Raw genomic sequence first — 15,776 nt, 5'->3', positions numbered from 1 at the left:
GAATAGAAAAGCTCATGTTACCATCCACAAGCACACAAATACAGAGGACAACAAAGCCTTCTTTTCCACGTGAGGATTTTCATTCCCTGATCTTTACTCTCAAGGCTTGCTACTTATTAACCACTGGTATGAAAACAGTATTATTTAGTTGGTTCTATCCATTTCCTTTGGTTCCAGAGAAAGCCATTCTCACAAGCCATCTAAAGCAAAAAACTGTACTTCGATTGAAGACTTGGTTAGGCTTATATCCACTTCAGTAGCGACAGAAAACAAACGTGAATGAGATGCTGGCTCTCATCGGTTTTTAACTCAGATGCCCCTCATTTCCTGTGACATGGTATCATGTGTGCCTGTGAGCGCTGGTCTCACCAGATACTCCTTTTTGAATAACAATGGGGATAAATACTTCAGGAAGATGAAAAGGAGAAGGGGAAAAAAACAAACAAGCAAACAAAAACCCCTTGGACCTGACATTATGGAAAAAATAAAAAAAGACACTAAGATGAAAAAATAAATAGTGTCATGGTTTACATGTGGGATTTGGATGGAATCTAGGGCTGTGTTTTAATTCAAAACTCACCATCTCAAAACCACTTCTTTTCATCCGCCTGCAGGACTTGAGGTAAGTACGTATACGTTTTCTGGCACGCTCTTGATACTCAGGGAATTGTCGCCTGCATGAGTCAATGATAGCCTGGATCTTTTCTTTGGGCTGCTTAGAGATTGGGACCATTCGGTCCAAGTTTTCATCTACAAACAGCCTGACAAACATCTGTTGGCAAGAGGGAGACAGAGGAGAAGGGTTTGGAGGACTGCTCTCTGCTATTCCTAGCTTCCTGTCTTGATTACCGATAGGAAAATACTCTTTTCTGCTTTATGCACTGGAGAACTTTGCAATGGAAAGCCAGAAATTTTAAGCAAACACCCTTTAAAGGCTTTCTAAATGGCTGGATTAAAAAAAAAAAACAAAAAAAAAAAAAACAGAGAGAAAAAAAGAGAGAGAGAGGCAGACAGACAGACAGACAGACAGAAAAGTATAGACTATCATGTAGGGAAAAAAAAAGCAGGAAATAACAGTAGACTGTGACAATTAGGTACCCCATAAAATTCTCCATTAATGATAAATGCGACTGCTACATTGCTAGGCTGCACAGTACGCTAATCTCTGAAAACAACCAACTCTTTTGTCATGCATAATTAGCTAAGCCGGGAAGGCGAGAGAAATAACTGATGACAGCCATACTCTTCTGAGGAATAAGCTGAGGCCCCCTCATCCACTAGGTAAACATGCATACTCACACAACACAAATCCAGTTTTCAGCTCACATTTGGCTTTAAAATTCTAAACAAAACACAGCAATTCTGGTGTCTGGTTGGCAAAGAGTGTTTCATGTACTTTTTAAATCCTTCTGTAAATTAAACAGACATGTCTCTAGAATATCCACATTTACCACCAAGCAACAACATGAAAGTGAAGTGGTAAAAAGTAAGCCACAGCGGGGAAGTGCGGCGGGACTCACATTAAAGGCTTTCAGCCGCTCCGCCTCAACGCCATCCGTCTCGTTCACTTTCTCAGAATCGTCCTGCTCCTCGTGGTCATCTTCGTCCTCATCTCCCCTGTTTAGAGACAGGTCCTCGGCACCTCGGTCTACACTCTCGTTTTTGCCGGAGTCATAGCTTGAGTAGCTATGCGCAGGAGACTGAAAAGAAAGGGGTGAATTGCTGATTTTAAATTTATAGCAGAGCAGATGAATTCCGTTTTTAATTTCAATGGTTTCTGAAAAATCTTGCTGAAAGAGGTTAATCCCAGAGTTGTGGTTATTTTAATTGGAATCAAAATTAGTGGAGCTTAGATGGAAAATCCATCTCCCCAGTCAGGCCAGTTACATTACAAGGGCTGGGTAGCTGCACAGAGCATTTCTATCGCTGCAGAAAGTTCTATAGGCTTTAGGTTTTCAAGAGCAAAGATAGTTTCCACCCAATATACATACTTTCAAAAAGAAAGAGAGAGAAAACCAACCTGTAAGCACCTTTGTGAGAGAGTCATTGAATCACATATTCTTAGAAACAGAAATGACCTCAAAGCTTAGTCAGTCTAACCATATCAGTATTTTCTTAAACAGATAAGGAAACTGAGGGGGGGGGGGATATATTTAACTGATTTGCCCAACAAGGACTACACATATTGATACTAGGGGTGCTAATTATAAGACAAAGTCTTGAAAATCAGTTTTTAAATTGTCCATGAGTCTTAGGATGGAATCGAATTTTGGTCTAGAGAAAAAGAACCAGGTTTCCTCTGAATCATGTGAAGCTTAATGCCTCCTAATGCTTTAAAAGATGAATGTCAGCCAACACAGATCTCAAGATCTTCGATAATTGTGTTCAAGACCAACCATGGGTCCTGCTGTAGTATCTTCTATTCCTTTGTCTACATATCACCTTTTCCTTTCAGAAATAGCCTCTGCTCCACCAGGTGAGAGTGCCAACCCCAGCGCAGCGAACTTCTCTACCCCAGCTGTGCCCCGACTTTATCCCTGGGTAGCTGAAATCACGTTGAACCCAGCAAGGTTAAGCAGAATAGACTCCTAATAACATCATCTGAGATTCCAGATTCAACTATGCCTGAAATTAACCCATCAGCTCTGTGATCCTGTACATCTACACCCCATCCTTCTTCATTTTCTTCTTTGCTTAAATCTGAGTTTTAGTCCTTTGCAATGGCATCTGAGGTGGTATGGAAATCAATCATGCTAAGACCAGATTAGCAACCCAAGTTTCACATATGGAAACTTAGATACATAGATTACTTCAATGAAATGGAGATTATCTCTAAACATCAACAGCACTCTCAAATCCAAAATGTAAAATGTTTTTGAGAACCTCACAATGGGAAATTTTAAAATCAGCAGTGTTCAAAAATGCCTGCGTGGAATAACATATGTGCCATATGTTGTAAGGATCATGCTAATATATTATGACTTCATAATCAGAGGAAGAATAATAAAACTAGCATAGGTCCCTGACATAAAAAATAAAGTTAAAATTTTAAAAACACATTTTATAATATAGTATTGTAATATTATGATATTTCAAATTATTAACAAAGTATATTTACCTAATAAAATATAAGGCAAATATTCCATAGGTTTGAAAAATAGACCATGTATATATTTTTAATGCCAATGTGCAACATTTAAAAAATGTTACAGTACAGTTAATTGAATGCAAATATGCTGGGATAATATATTCTTTCTGCATGCCACGAGAAATATACAACCCACCGTCCGCTTTAAACAGAACCATTTAGAATGATGTTGGATTTACACCTCTTGTCCCTCTAGGTAAAGAAGACCCAGTTTTACAGACCTGAGACTATTCAGAATCTAAATCTAAAACATAATCATTTTTTCCTTCTATTATATAAACTGAAATTTTCTCAGCTGGAGTGCCATTTCCTGTCTCTCTCAATGTTGAAGATACAGCTAGCTTTCAAGGCCAATCCTAGTAAATTCAATTTCCACCAAGATCCCCTCTTCTAGCTCACTCTACTTTAACGTTCTCTAAACTGTGAACTTTTAATATACTATGGCATTTGACACAGATTTAAACACTATCATTGCTCTCTACTTCTCATGTTAATTTGCATTTTCTTTCAAGCTAGACTGAGATAGGAATCAACACTTGACCTCTACATCTTCTCTCACAGCAACAAAGAAATGTTCTCTACAGAAATAGCATTTAAGACTGTTAGCAGTCTCATTTTCTACAAAACTATTTGGTCTTAAAAAATGGGGGAATGAAGCCAAGTAACAGATGGGGAGAAAATATTTACAAAAGGCACATCTGATAAAGGATTGTTAGCCAAAATACACAAAGAACACTAAAAACTAAACATAAGAAAGCAAACAACCTGATTAAAATATGAGCCCCAAACCTGAAGAGATAACTCAGCAAAGGAGACAAACAGATCACACACAGACATATCAAAAGAAGCTCCACGTCATCCGTCATCAGGGAAATGCAAATTAAAACCAGGAGATACTACTATACACCTGTTAGAACGGACAAAATCTGGAACATCAACATCAACATCAAATGCTGGTAAGGATTTGGAGCAACAGGAACTCATTCACTGATGAAGGGAACGCAAAGTGGTATAGCCGCTTTGGAAGACAGTTTGACTTTTTCTTACAAAACTAAAAATTATCTTATCATATGAACTCATAGTCATGCTTCTTGGTATTTACCCAAGGAGTTAAAAACTTACGTTTACACAGATAAACTGCACAGGGATATTTATAACAGCTTTATGCAGAACTGCTAAAACAAAAGCAATCAAGATGTGTTTCGGTAAGTGAATGGATGCATAAACTGTGGTACCTCCAGTAATGGAATATTATTCAGTACTAATAAGACATGAGCTAATGGAGACATGAAGGGAGACCAAATACCTGTCACTAGGTGAAAGAAGTCAATCTGAAAAGACTACATATTATATGATTTGAGCTCTAAAACATTCTGGAAAAAGCAGAAGGATGAACAGTTCAAAGACCAGGGGTTGTGGGGAGTGGGGGGTAAAGACGGGCAGCACAGAGAATTTCTAGGGCCCTGAGAATACTCTGTATGTTGCTGTAATGGTAGATACATGTCATCCATAGAATGTACAGCATCATGACTCCTAATATAAACCACAGACTTTGGGTATTTATAGTTTGTCAATATAGGTTCATCAGTTAGAACAAACGTACCACTCTGGTAAGTGATATTGATGGGGGAGGCTATATTTGCACAGGGGCAGGGGGTACGTGGAAATCTCTGCATCTGCTTCTCAATTCTGTTGTGATCTTAAAACTGCTCTAAAAATAAAGACCTTTTTTTAAAAAATGGGGAATAGGGGTATTGGGATGATAACACAGAATGAAGCCATAAAAATCACTACAGTCTTTTAACAACCCACATAAAATATTGCAGTCTCTACACCATAAATCTACCTTACTTTATAAAGAACTTTGGATGACCATACTCTAAGAAGTCTTCATTTTGGGTGCAATTATTTTCATATTCCAGGTACAAATTGAAAAAACCCAAATTAAATCTTTTTTTTTAAATTATTTATTTGACAGCGAGAGAAATCACCAATCGTCAGAGAGGCAGGCAGAGGGGTGGGGGAGCAGGCTCCTTGCTGAGCAGAGACCCCGATGCGGGGCTCGATCCCAGGACCCGGGATCATGACCTGAGCTGAAGGCAGAGGCTTTAATCCACTGGGCCCCCCAGACACCCCAAATCTCTCTCTCTTTTTAAAGATCTTATTTATTTGACAAAGAGTACACAAGCAGGGGGAGAGGGAGAAGGAGAAGAAAGCTCCCCACCAAGCAGGGATCCTGATGTGGGGCTCTATCCCAAGACCCTGGGATCATGACCTGACCTGAAGGCAGATGCTTAACTAAGTCACCAAGGTGCCCCTAAATCAAATCTTAAAGAAAAGCCAAATGTTGGAGTGCCTGGGTGGTTCAGTCAGTTAAGCATCTGTCTTACACTCCATTCATGATCTCAGTGTCCTGGGATTGAGTCCCACTTCTGGGCTCCTTTCTCAGCACGGAGTCTGCTTTTCCCTCTCAGTCTGCTGCTCCTTCAGCTTATGCTCTATCAAATAAATGAATAAAATCTGTTTGTTTTTTTTTTTAATGCTACGGAATCACCCCTTAGGCCCTATAGAAGATGCAAACTTGCTTATCTTCATAACACAGGTGTTAGTTCATAGGGCCAATAGTTTATTTTTGCCTTAATTACATATTCCATTTTTTTCCTCTTGAGATAACCTGTGGCTCTCTCCTTAGAAAAGGCTCCTTGAAAAATACATTTGCACTTCTGTTTTCTCACATTTTTACCACCCTAATAGAACTTCCGGCTCTGGACCTGGGAAAACTCCCTTCCCCACACCTAGAAAATGGAAGCTTAATCTTACTCTGTGGTCAGAGCATAGAATGGCTCAGAAAGCAAGGTCAGAGTGCTTGATAGGAGACAGAGTTGAGAATAAAGGGGGGAATATGTGATATACACAGCCAAGGGAAATAAAGATAAACTTTTCATTTCTTTATCATGCCCTAAATAAGGGGATGAATCTAGTGGCAGGAATCCATGCTTTCATAGTAGCCTGTACATAGCTCTATCACAGCACTGATCATGAAGCATTATAGAAGTTGGCTTCTATGTCTATCTTCCACAAAGCCCAAGAGGTATTTGATGTTGGGGTCACTCAAAGACCATGCCTTTTCCATCCTAAAAACCATGCACAATGTCAAGCACACAGTGAGAATAAGATGCCAAATATCTTCTGAATAAGTGATTGCTTACATGTTAGAGCTGTATAGAAGATAATCTGAATTAATTTTTAAATTAATAAAGTAGGCAGAGAGGCAGGCAGATAGAGGAGGAAGCAGGTTCCCTGCTGAGCAGAGAGCTTTTAAAGCGGGGCTTGGTCCCAGGACCCTGGGATCATGACCTGCTTCCTCCTCTCTCTCTCTCTGCCTGCCTCACTGCCTACTTGTAGTCTCTGTCAAATAAGTAAATAAAATCTTTAAAAAAAATAAAAATAAGGGGCGCCTGGGTGGCTCAGTGGGTTAAAGCCTCTGCCTTCGGCTCAGGTCATGATCCCAGGGTCCTGGGATCAAGCCCTGCATCGGGCTCTCTGCTCAGCAGGGAGCCTGCTTCCTCCTCTCTTCTCTGCCTACTTGTGATCTCCATCTGTCAAATAAATAAATAAAATCTTAAAATAAATAAATAAAAATGAAAATGAAATCAAATCAATTGAGTTATAATTGATAATCAATATTGTATTAGTTTCAGGTATATAATAAGGATTTGATATTTGGATATATTTCAGAATGATCCAAATAATTCTAGTTAAGCTCTGTCACTATATATAAAATTGTGATGAGAACCTTTAAGATTAAATTTCAAATACGCAATGTAATATTATTAACCATAGTTACTATGCTGTACATTATACCTCCATGACTTACTTTATAACTCAAAGTTTGTCCCTTTTGACTCCCTTCATCTATTCCCTATCCACTGACAACCAGCTCCCCCAATTCTGGCAGCACCAACTTGTTTTCTATATCTCTGATTTGGTTTTTGTTTTGTTTTTCAAGATTCCACATATAAGTGAGATCATTTGATTTTTGCATTTCTCTCTTTTCACTTAGCAGAATGTCTTCAAGGTCCATCCATGTTGTCACATTTGGCAAGAGTTCCTTCTTATAGCTGAATAATAATCTACTGTATATATACACTACATTTTCTTGATTCATTCATCCATCGATGGACACTTAGGTTCATTCATCCATCGATGGACACTTAGGTTCATTCCATGTTTTGGGTATTATGAGTAATAATACAATGAACATGGGAATGAATATACTTTCCAGTTAGTGTTTTCACAAATGCCCAGAAGTAGCTTTGGTGGATCATATGAAACTTTTTAAAAATTTTTTTTATTTTACTTTATTTTTTATTTTTTTATTTTTTATAAACATATATTTTTATCCCCAGGGGTACAGGTCTGTGAATCACTAGGTTTACACACTTCACAGCACTCACCAAAGCACATGCCCTCCCCAATGTCCATAATCCCACCCCCTTCTCCCAACCTCCCTCCCCCCAGCAACCTTCAGTTTGTTTTGGGAGATTAAGAGTCTCTTATGGTTTGTTTCCCTCCCCAGTCCCATCTTGTTTCATTTTTTATGTCAATACTATATAGTTTTAATACATATATAATACACACATATATATAATACACATATATAATATATAACATATATTAGTACATATAGCTGTGTGTGTGTGTGTATATATATATATACACACACATATAGATTTGTAATACATACTGAAATCAGAGAGCATGATGCCTCCTGTTTTGTTTTTCTTTGTCAAGATTGCACTGGCTATTTGGGGTCTTTTGTGGTTCCATACAAATTTTAGTATTATCTGTTTTACTTCTGTAAAAAATGCCATTTTTATGTGTCTAAATAAATTTAATTTGATAAGACTGTGCTGAATCTCTAGATTACTTTGGGTAGTAATATTATTCCAGTTAATCAGCATGGACTATCCTTCCATTTGTTTGTGTCAGTTTTAATTTCTTTCATCAGTGTCTTAATACTTTTCAGTGCATAGGTCCTTCATATGCTTGGTTAAGCTTATTCCTAGGTATTTTATTCTTTTTAATGTAATTTTTAATGAGATAGTTTTCTGAATTTCTCTTTCTGATCGTTGTTCTTAGTGTGTAGAAACAACAGGTTTTTTCATTGAAGTATAGTTGAAGCAAACAGATTTCTGTATATTGATTTGGTATTTTGTAACTTTACTGAATTCAGTAACTTTAAAAAATATATTAGTTATCATTACTGAATATATTGGACAATCTTAGAATCATCAAGAGCAGTCTAGAAGCAATGGTTTTCACAGAATGCCTGCTATGTTAGCAGTAACTGCATCTCCTGGGAACTTATTATGAATTCAAATTATTGGTCCCCATCCAAGACCACCTGAATCAGACACCTTGGGGCTAGCCCCAGCAATTTATGTTTTCATATGCCCTCCAGGGTATTCTAATACGCTCTCGAGTTTGAAAAACATTGGCCCAGAGCTAACTTCCATTTATAAGAAATAAGGCAGACAGAATAGCAAGTTAAATGACACCAGAGAAAGCAAAGAGACAAATTCAAAACAGGAGACATCATATAGGGCAACTGACTTTGGTTCTGCAATAAGTGACACCAGAAAAATGAAGGACATGTTAGAAGGGATTTAAGAGGTATACAGGCATACCTAGTTTTATGGGATTTTACAGAAATTGTGGGGTTGTTTTATGGGGGGAGGGTTCAAACTGAAGGTTTGTGTCAACCCTGTGTCAAGCAAATCTATCAGCACCATTTTTCCAACAGCATTAAGCTCACTTTTTGTCTCTGTGTCACACTTGGTAATGCTTACACTAATTCAACCTTTTTCTTCATTATTGCAATTGTTATGGTGACTTGTGATTAGTGATCTCTACTGTTACCATTGTAATGGTTTTGGGATATCACAAACCATGCCCATAAAAGACAGTGAACTTAATTAAGAAAGTATGTTCTGACTGCTCCACTGACCAGCAGCTCCCCCATCTCTGTCCTTCTCCTCAGGCCTTCCTATTATCTAAGATAACAACAAAATTGAAATCAGGCCAATTAATAATCTTATAATGGCCTCTAAGTGACAAGAGAAAGAGTCACATGTCTCTCACTTTAAATCAAAGCTAGAAATGATTAAGCTTAGTGAGGAAAGCATATCAAAAGTAGAGACAGGCCAAATCAAGGCCTCTTGTGCCACCAAATTGTGAATGCAAACAAAAAAGTTCTTGAAGGAAATTAAAAGTGCTATTCCAGTGAACACACAAATAATAAGAGTGAAACAATCATATTGATATGGGGATAGTTTCAGTGGTCTGTAGAGAAGATCAAACCAGCCACAACTTTCTTTGAAACCAAAGCCTAATCCAGAACAAGGCCCTAACTCTAAATAAAATTAATTTAGACACATGAAAATTCCAATGGCATTGAAACTAGCAGAGAGTCGTTCATGAGGTTAAGGAAAGAAGCGGTCTCCCTAACTTCAAAATGCAAGGTGAAACAGCAAGTGTTGATGTAGCATGAAATTATCCAGAAGATCTAGCTAAGATAATAAAAGTGGCTATCCTAAATAACAAACTTTTAGTGTAAGAAGAAACAGCCTTATATTGGAAGAAGATGCTATCTAGGATTTTCATAGCTAGAGAGAAGTCAATATCTGGCTTCAAAACTTCAAAGGACAGGCTGACTCTCTTGTTAGGAGTCAATGCAGCTAGTGACTTTAAGTTGAAGCTAATGCTCATTGACCATTGGGAAAATCCTAGGGTCCTTAAGAATTAAGTCAAATCCATTCTACTTTGCTTTATGAATGGAAAAACAGAGCCTTGATGACAACACATTTGTTTATAACATGACTGACTAAACATTATAAACCCACTGCTGAGAGCTGCTCAGAAAAAAAACAAAACATTCCTTTCATTGACAATACACCTAGTCACTCCATCTCTCATGGAGGTGTACAATGAGATCAATAGTTTTATGCCTGCTAACACAACATCCATCCAGGAGCTCACAAATCAAGGAGTCCTTTTGAATTTCAAGTCTTATTTAAGAGATACATTTCATAAAGTTACAATTTTCATATATAACAATTCTTCTGATGGATCTGAGCAAAGAAAATTGAAAACCTTCTGTAAAAGATTCAACATTCCAGAATCTGTTCAGAACATTTAGGATCCATAGGAAAATGTTAAAATATCAACATTAACAGGAGTTTATAAGAAGTTGATGCTAGGGTTGCATGGGTTGCTTAGTCAGTTAACTGTCCAAATCTTGATTTTTAGCTCAGGTCATGATCTCAGGGTTGGGAGATCAAGTCCCACATTGGGCTCCAGCCTCTATGCAGAGTCTGCTTGAGAGTCCCTCTCCTTCTGCCCCTACCCAAACCCCACCTCTCTTTTATGTTCTCTCTCTCTAAAAAATAAAATCTATTTTAAAAAAAAGTTTATTCCACCCCTCATAAAGGACTTTGAGGGGTTCCAGACTTCAGTGGAAGAAGTAACTCCAGATGTGGTAGAAATAACAAGAGAACTAGAATTAGAAGTGGAAACTGAAGATGTACCCAAATTGCTGTAATCTCATAAAACTTGAATGGATGAAGAGTTGCTTCTTAGGGAGAAACAAAGAAAGTAGATTCTTGAGAGGGAATCTACTTCTGGTGAAGACACTGTGAACATTGTTGACATGACAACAAAGGATTTGTTACAAAAACCCAGTTGATAAAGCACTGCTGAGTTTGAGGATGGACTCCAATTTTGAAAGAAGTTCTGTGGGTCAAATGCTATCAAGCAGCACTGAATGTGAGATATATTGTTAGTAAAAGACAGAGTCCATCAATCTGCAAACTTGACTGTTGTCTTATTTTCGAAATTGCCACAGCCATCCCAACCTTCAGCATCCACTACCCTAATCCATCAGAAGCCACCAACATCAAGGCAAGACATTTACCAGCAAAAAAGACAAAAAACAAAACAAAACAAAAACCAAAAAAACAAACAACAAAAAACTATGACTCACTAAAAGCTCAGATGATGGTTAGCATCTTTTAGCAATGAAGTGATCTTTCATTAAAATATGCACAGTTTTTAAGAAGTAATGTAATTGCACACATAAGAGACTATGGTATATGGTAAATAAAACTTTTATACACCAGGAAACCAAAAAATTCATTTGACCAGTTTTATTGTGATATTTACATTATTGTGATTTCCTGGAACTAAACCCACAATATGCTTGTGGGTGATAAAGTTAAATATTGACCTTGTTTGTATCATGATTCAAATGAACTCAATACAAATTGTAAATTTTGAAAAAACATTGGGAATATTTAACTGTAGATGGGGGTATTACATGATAACATGTAATAATAATTCTTATTAATTTTGCTAGATGTAAGACCTAACATTTAGTTAAGTAAATATTTATGTAGGAAAATGTTCACATTTGTTAGGGACACATATTGAGGTTTAAGAGATGAAATGACATGTATATCTGGGATTTGCTTAAAAATACTGCAGAAAAAAAAGAAAAATGTGAAACACTGTGGAAAGTCTTAATCACTGTTGAATTTGGCTGATAGATATTAGTAACTGTGTACTATTTTCTCTATTTTTCAATACATACTGAACTTACAAAATAAATTTTAAAATTTATAAGATTTATGATTAGTTTGGTGAGTTTCCTCCATTTCAGATATTTTACATAACAATAATTTATTCAACATTTAAAGAACCATTGATCCATATTTAAAGCAGTATTCTAGGCTCATAGGATAGATTTGATCCACATCTTCTGAGGCCTTAAAGTTATAAAATTTGGAGATAGGGCTCACTTACTTGAAAAATTAGATACAAAAGATTTATTAAGAGAAAGATCACAAATTATGAGATTTTAAAAAGCTTATAAATGCTATAATCATCACAAAATACAGAAAAATAATATTTTAAAAATCATGTAGCTCTCTGGCACATCCTTATAATCTTTTCTTTTCACATTTCTTGGCTGCATGCTATTTGATTGCTTCTTCATATGACAATTATTTTGTATTATCATCTATTGAGAATAGATAAATGATTCAGTCTTTAGCCTGTCTGATGGAAATGTGTCTTTTACTGTTGATAGTTAAGAAATTTTCTTTTGCTCTTCAAATTAATTATTGCTAATATCATGCAAATTGTTACATTGTTTTCTATTGAGGAAACCCTTAATCAAGTTCTTTTCATGTCTAACCCATGAGTTTTTAGGGCATTTCAAGTTTTCATATGAAGTGACTGATTGTCTTCATTACAGCGGCATTTTATGAGATTATGTTTTCTTAATATTGGTATATTCTGTCAAATTCAATATGAAATTTAAATATTCTCCCAGTGGGTTAATATAATTCATTCCTCATCATTAATTGTATTTTTCTTACTCCCAAATACTGCCTTTAGTATGATCTGAAACTTTTTATTACAAGTCAGTTACTTCTCAGTGTCAGTATCTATTGATGTCCCTTCTCTTTTATTGTTTTTCATATTCTATTAATATTTTGAGTTTTCTTTCAATCATTTATTAAATATAAAGACAAATGATATAGTCTTCATATATTTCAAATTAGGCATTTGTGATTTCTCACTTATTTTGTCAAAAAGGTTTTTCCACATGATAGTTGAAATGTCATATTCCACAGGATATCTTTGTATTACTATTTACAACTGCATGCACTTCTGTAATTATCCATTCATATAACTATGGATTGGTATTTGTTATTTGGTTTACTGGTTTGCCATTTTGTAAATGCTTTCCAATGAATGAGTTTAATCTTAAACAGTTTCTGGATAAATAAGTCACAGTTGACATGTCATCTTGACATTGTCCAATAATGAACCTTAAAAATTACTTTGAAAATTCTCATGTAATTTTAGTTATTTCAATATCATTCCTTTTCATCATAACCTCTGAAGGGTGATCTCACTTAATCTTAAAACGAAAACTACTTTTTTGGCACTTCAAAATAATACCAGTTTTTCAAGCCTGTTCTTCAAGATGTATGTTGGTTATCACAATGGTTCTCTCACTTGACAGGCACTAGTATCATGAGGACAGTTTAGCAAGGAGGAATATCACAGACAAGAGGTTCCCCTGGAAGAGCAAGGAAATTAATCCCTATATTGGTCATCCCTAGCACTGGGGATCTCTACCAGGTTAATAAACCCCTGTAATGTCTGGCTTTGAAAATCAGTGGAGCTAAACTCAGGAAGTTTTAAAAATCATGTGGGCTTAAATCCAGGAGAACTGGAGAACTATAAGAAACTAAGATTCTGCTACTCTGCTTTTAAAGGTTCAGCATGCTTTTTCACTCATTCCTAGACACAGCATGGTGGCAGCAGTTTGAAAAGTGCCTGGATTGTACATGAAGATTTATTGACAAAATTTAGGCATTTGTTGGAAAGGTAAGGAACTTCAGGAACTTTCTCCAGGAATGGAAGTACTGGCAGATACTGTTTTCCTTGCCTTTTTTTATCTTAACTGGCAGATGCTAGTGGAAGGTAGATTGAACACCTTCTATCGACTTGGCTAATACTGCTTGCCCTGTGTTCTATGAGCCCACTCCACCCAACATGTCCACCTGGCAAGTACCCCTCCAAAGCTGCTCCTTCCCCACCATACCTGGCAGGCAGTCTCAGTGAGGACCAGAATCCTCCCAAAGCCAGTACTGTCATGTCACACCAAGCAGGTAGCCCTGGTCAGACTCAAGCACCTCCAAAGTAACTCCTGCCCCAGAGATGGGGTGGGGGGTAGGCAGTCATGCCCATTAGCACACCTGCAACTGTTCAAGCCACTACACTAGGGGCTACCTCCACCCACCAGCATGCCCAATCAGCTATAGCTGGGTTTCTCAGCCAGCCATACAGGGGCCAGTCCTGCCAAGCACTGTACCCACAGTAGTTGCAGTTAGGCATTACAACCAGCCACACTGAGAGGGAGCCCTATTCATCAGCATAGCCATAATAGGATGGTGCTTATGGCCTACATAAATTACAGCCCTAGAACACCCAGTTGTGGTGACCAGATGAGATTGCATTATGGGCCCTATAGGATACCTTCTACATAAGTCCATTACTTTCAAAACCAAGAGATACAGATCTAAATGACTTACTTAATACATAAAATACATAAAAACAAATACAGAAAATTAGAAGACAGAACACATGTTCCAAACAAACAAAACCAAGATGAAACCTTAGAAACAAACAAGTAACTGAAATGGAGATAAGCAGTCTGACTCATAATGAGTTTAAAGTAATGGTCATAAAGATGTTCATCAGACTTAATAATGGATGAATTCAGGGAAATTATCAACAAAAAGATAGAGAATATGAAAACCAATCAGAGCTGAAGATTACAACAAACAAAATTAAAAATACACTAGCGGAAGTCCACAGCAGATTAGAGGAAGCAATCTGGAAGATAGGGTACTGGAAATCATTCAAACTGAACAAACCGAAAATAAATAAATAAATAAAATGAGGACAGGTTAAGAGGTGTCTAGGACAATATCAAGCACACTAACATTCACAGTATAGGGGTTGCAGAAGGAGAGGAGAGAAGGGAGCAGAGAACTTGAAGAAGAAATAATAGTTGAAAACTTTCCTAACCTCAGAAATGAAACAGATAGCCTGGTTCAGGAAGCACAGGGAGCCCCAAAAAAGACTGACACAAAGAGATCCATAGTAAGGCACATAATAACTAAAATTCAAAAACTGAAAATAGAGAATCTCAATAGCAGTAAGAGAAAAATGAAATAGTTACATAACTAGAAAAACCTTATAAGACTATTAGTGCTTATTTTTCAGCAAAAATTTTAAAGGCCAGACAGGAAGTACAGGATAAACTCAAAGTCCTTAAGGAAAAAACAAACAAAAGATAAAATCAAAAATACTTTACCTAGTGGTTATCATTAAGTATCAAAAGGGGGTTAAAGATATTCCCAGACAAAAAGAACAAAAACAAAACAAACAAAAAAACATTAAAGCAGTTCATTATCATTAACTGGACCTTAAAAGAAAGGTTAAAGAGACTTCTTTCAATGGAAAAGGCCATACATACAAGTAAAAAAATATGAAAGGAAAATATTTCACTTGTAAAAGCATATATATAGTAAAGGTAGTAGATTAATCACTTATAAAGTTAGTATAAAGGTTAAAAGACAAAAGTAGTAAGCTCAATTTTGTCTACAAAAATTAGTTAAGGGATACACAAAATAAAAAGATGTCTAATATATATATATTAGAAAGGGGAGAAAGAATATAGTGTATTTAGAACATATTTGAATGTAAATGATCATCAACATAATATAGATGGCTATATACATATATTGCTATATATAAGCCTACTGCTATATACATGTTGTTTTATATGAACCTAACCGTAACCATAAACCAAAAACCTGTAACAGATACACAAAAAAAATAAAGTAATTCAAACATAAGACTAAAAAGAGGCATCAAATCACAAGGGAAGAAAGTAAGAGAAGAAATGAACAGAGAAGAATTACAAAAACAACCAGAAAACAACTAAGAAAATGACAATAAGGACATACCTATCAACAATTACTTT

At 36.4% G+C, this 15,776-nt stretch overlaps 1 protein-coding gene across 10 annotated transcripts in view; it reads right to left on the bottom strand.

The window, feature by feature from the left end:
* NOL4 (nucleolar protein 4) overlaps positions 1-15,776 on the bottom strand; it is a 410,591-nt gene that overhangs the window by 109,048 nt on the left and 285,767 nt on the right. For 7 of the 10 annotated variants that reach the window (XM_082699569.1, XM_082699573.1, XM_082699572.1 and 4 more), the window contains 2 exons: positions 1,521-1,700; positions 581-772 (listed from right to left, as the gene is read on the bottom strand). In XM_082699569.1, coding sequence (XP_082555695.1) covers positions 581-772; positions 1,521-1,700 — 372 coding nt within the window. The remainder of the gene's footprint in view (positions 1-580; positions 773-1,520; positions 1,701-15,776) is intronic. The other 3 variants (XM_082699570.1, XM_082699571.1, XM_082699578.1) reach the window with 1 other exon arrangement.

Source organism: Mustela nivalis (assembly GCF_964662115.1).
Source record: "Mustela nivalis genome assembly, chromosome: 14".
Lineage (NCBI taxonomy): Eukaryota > Metazoa > Chordata > Mammalia > Carnivora > Mustelidae > Mustela > Mustela nivalis.
Note: the sequence above shows the minus strand (reverse complement) of the source record. Positions and strands in the feature narration are given on the sequence as shown.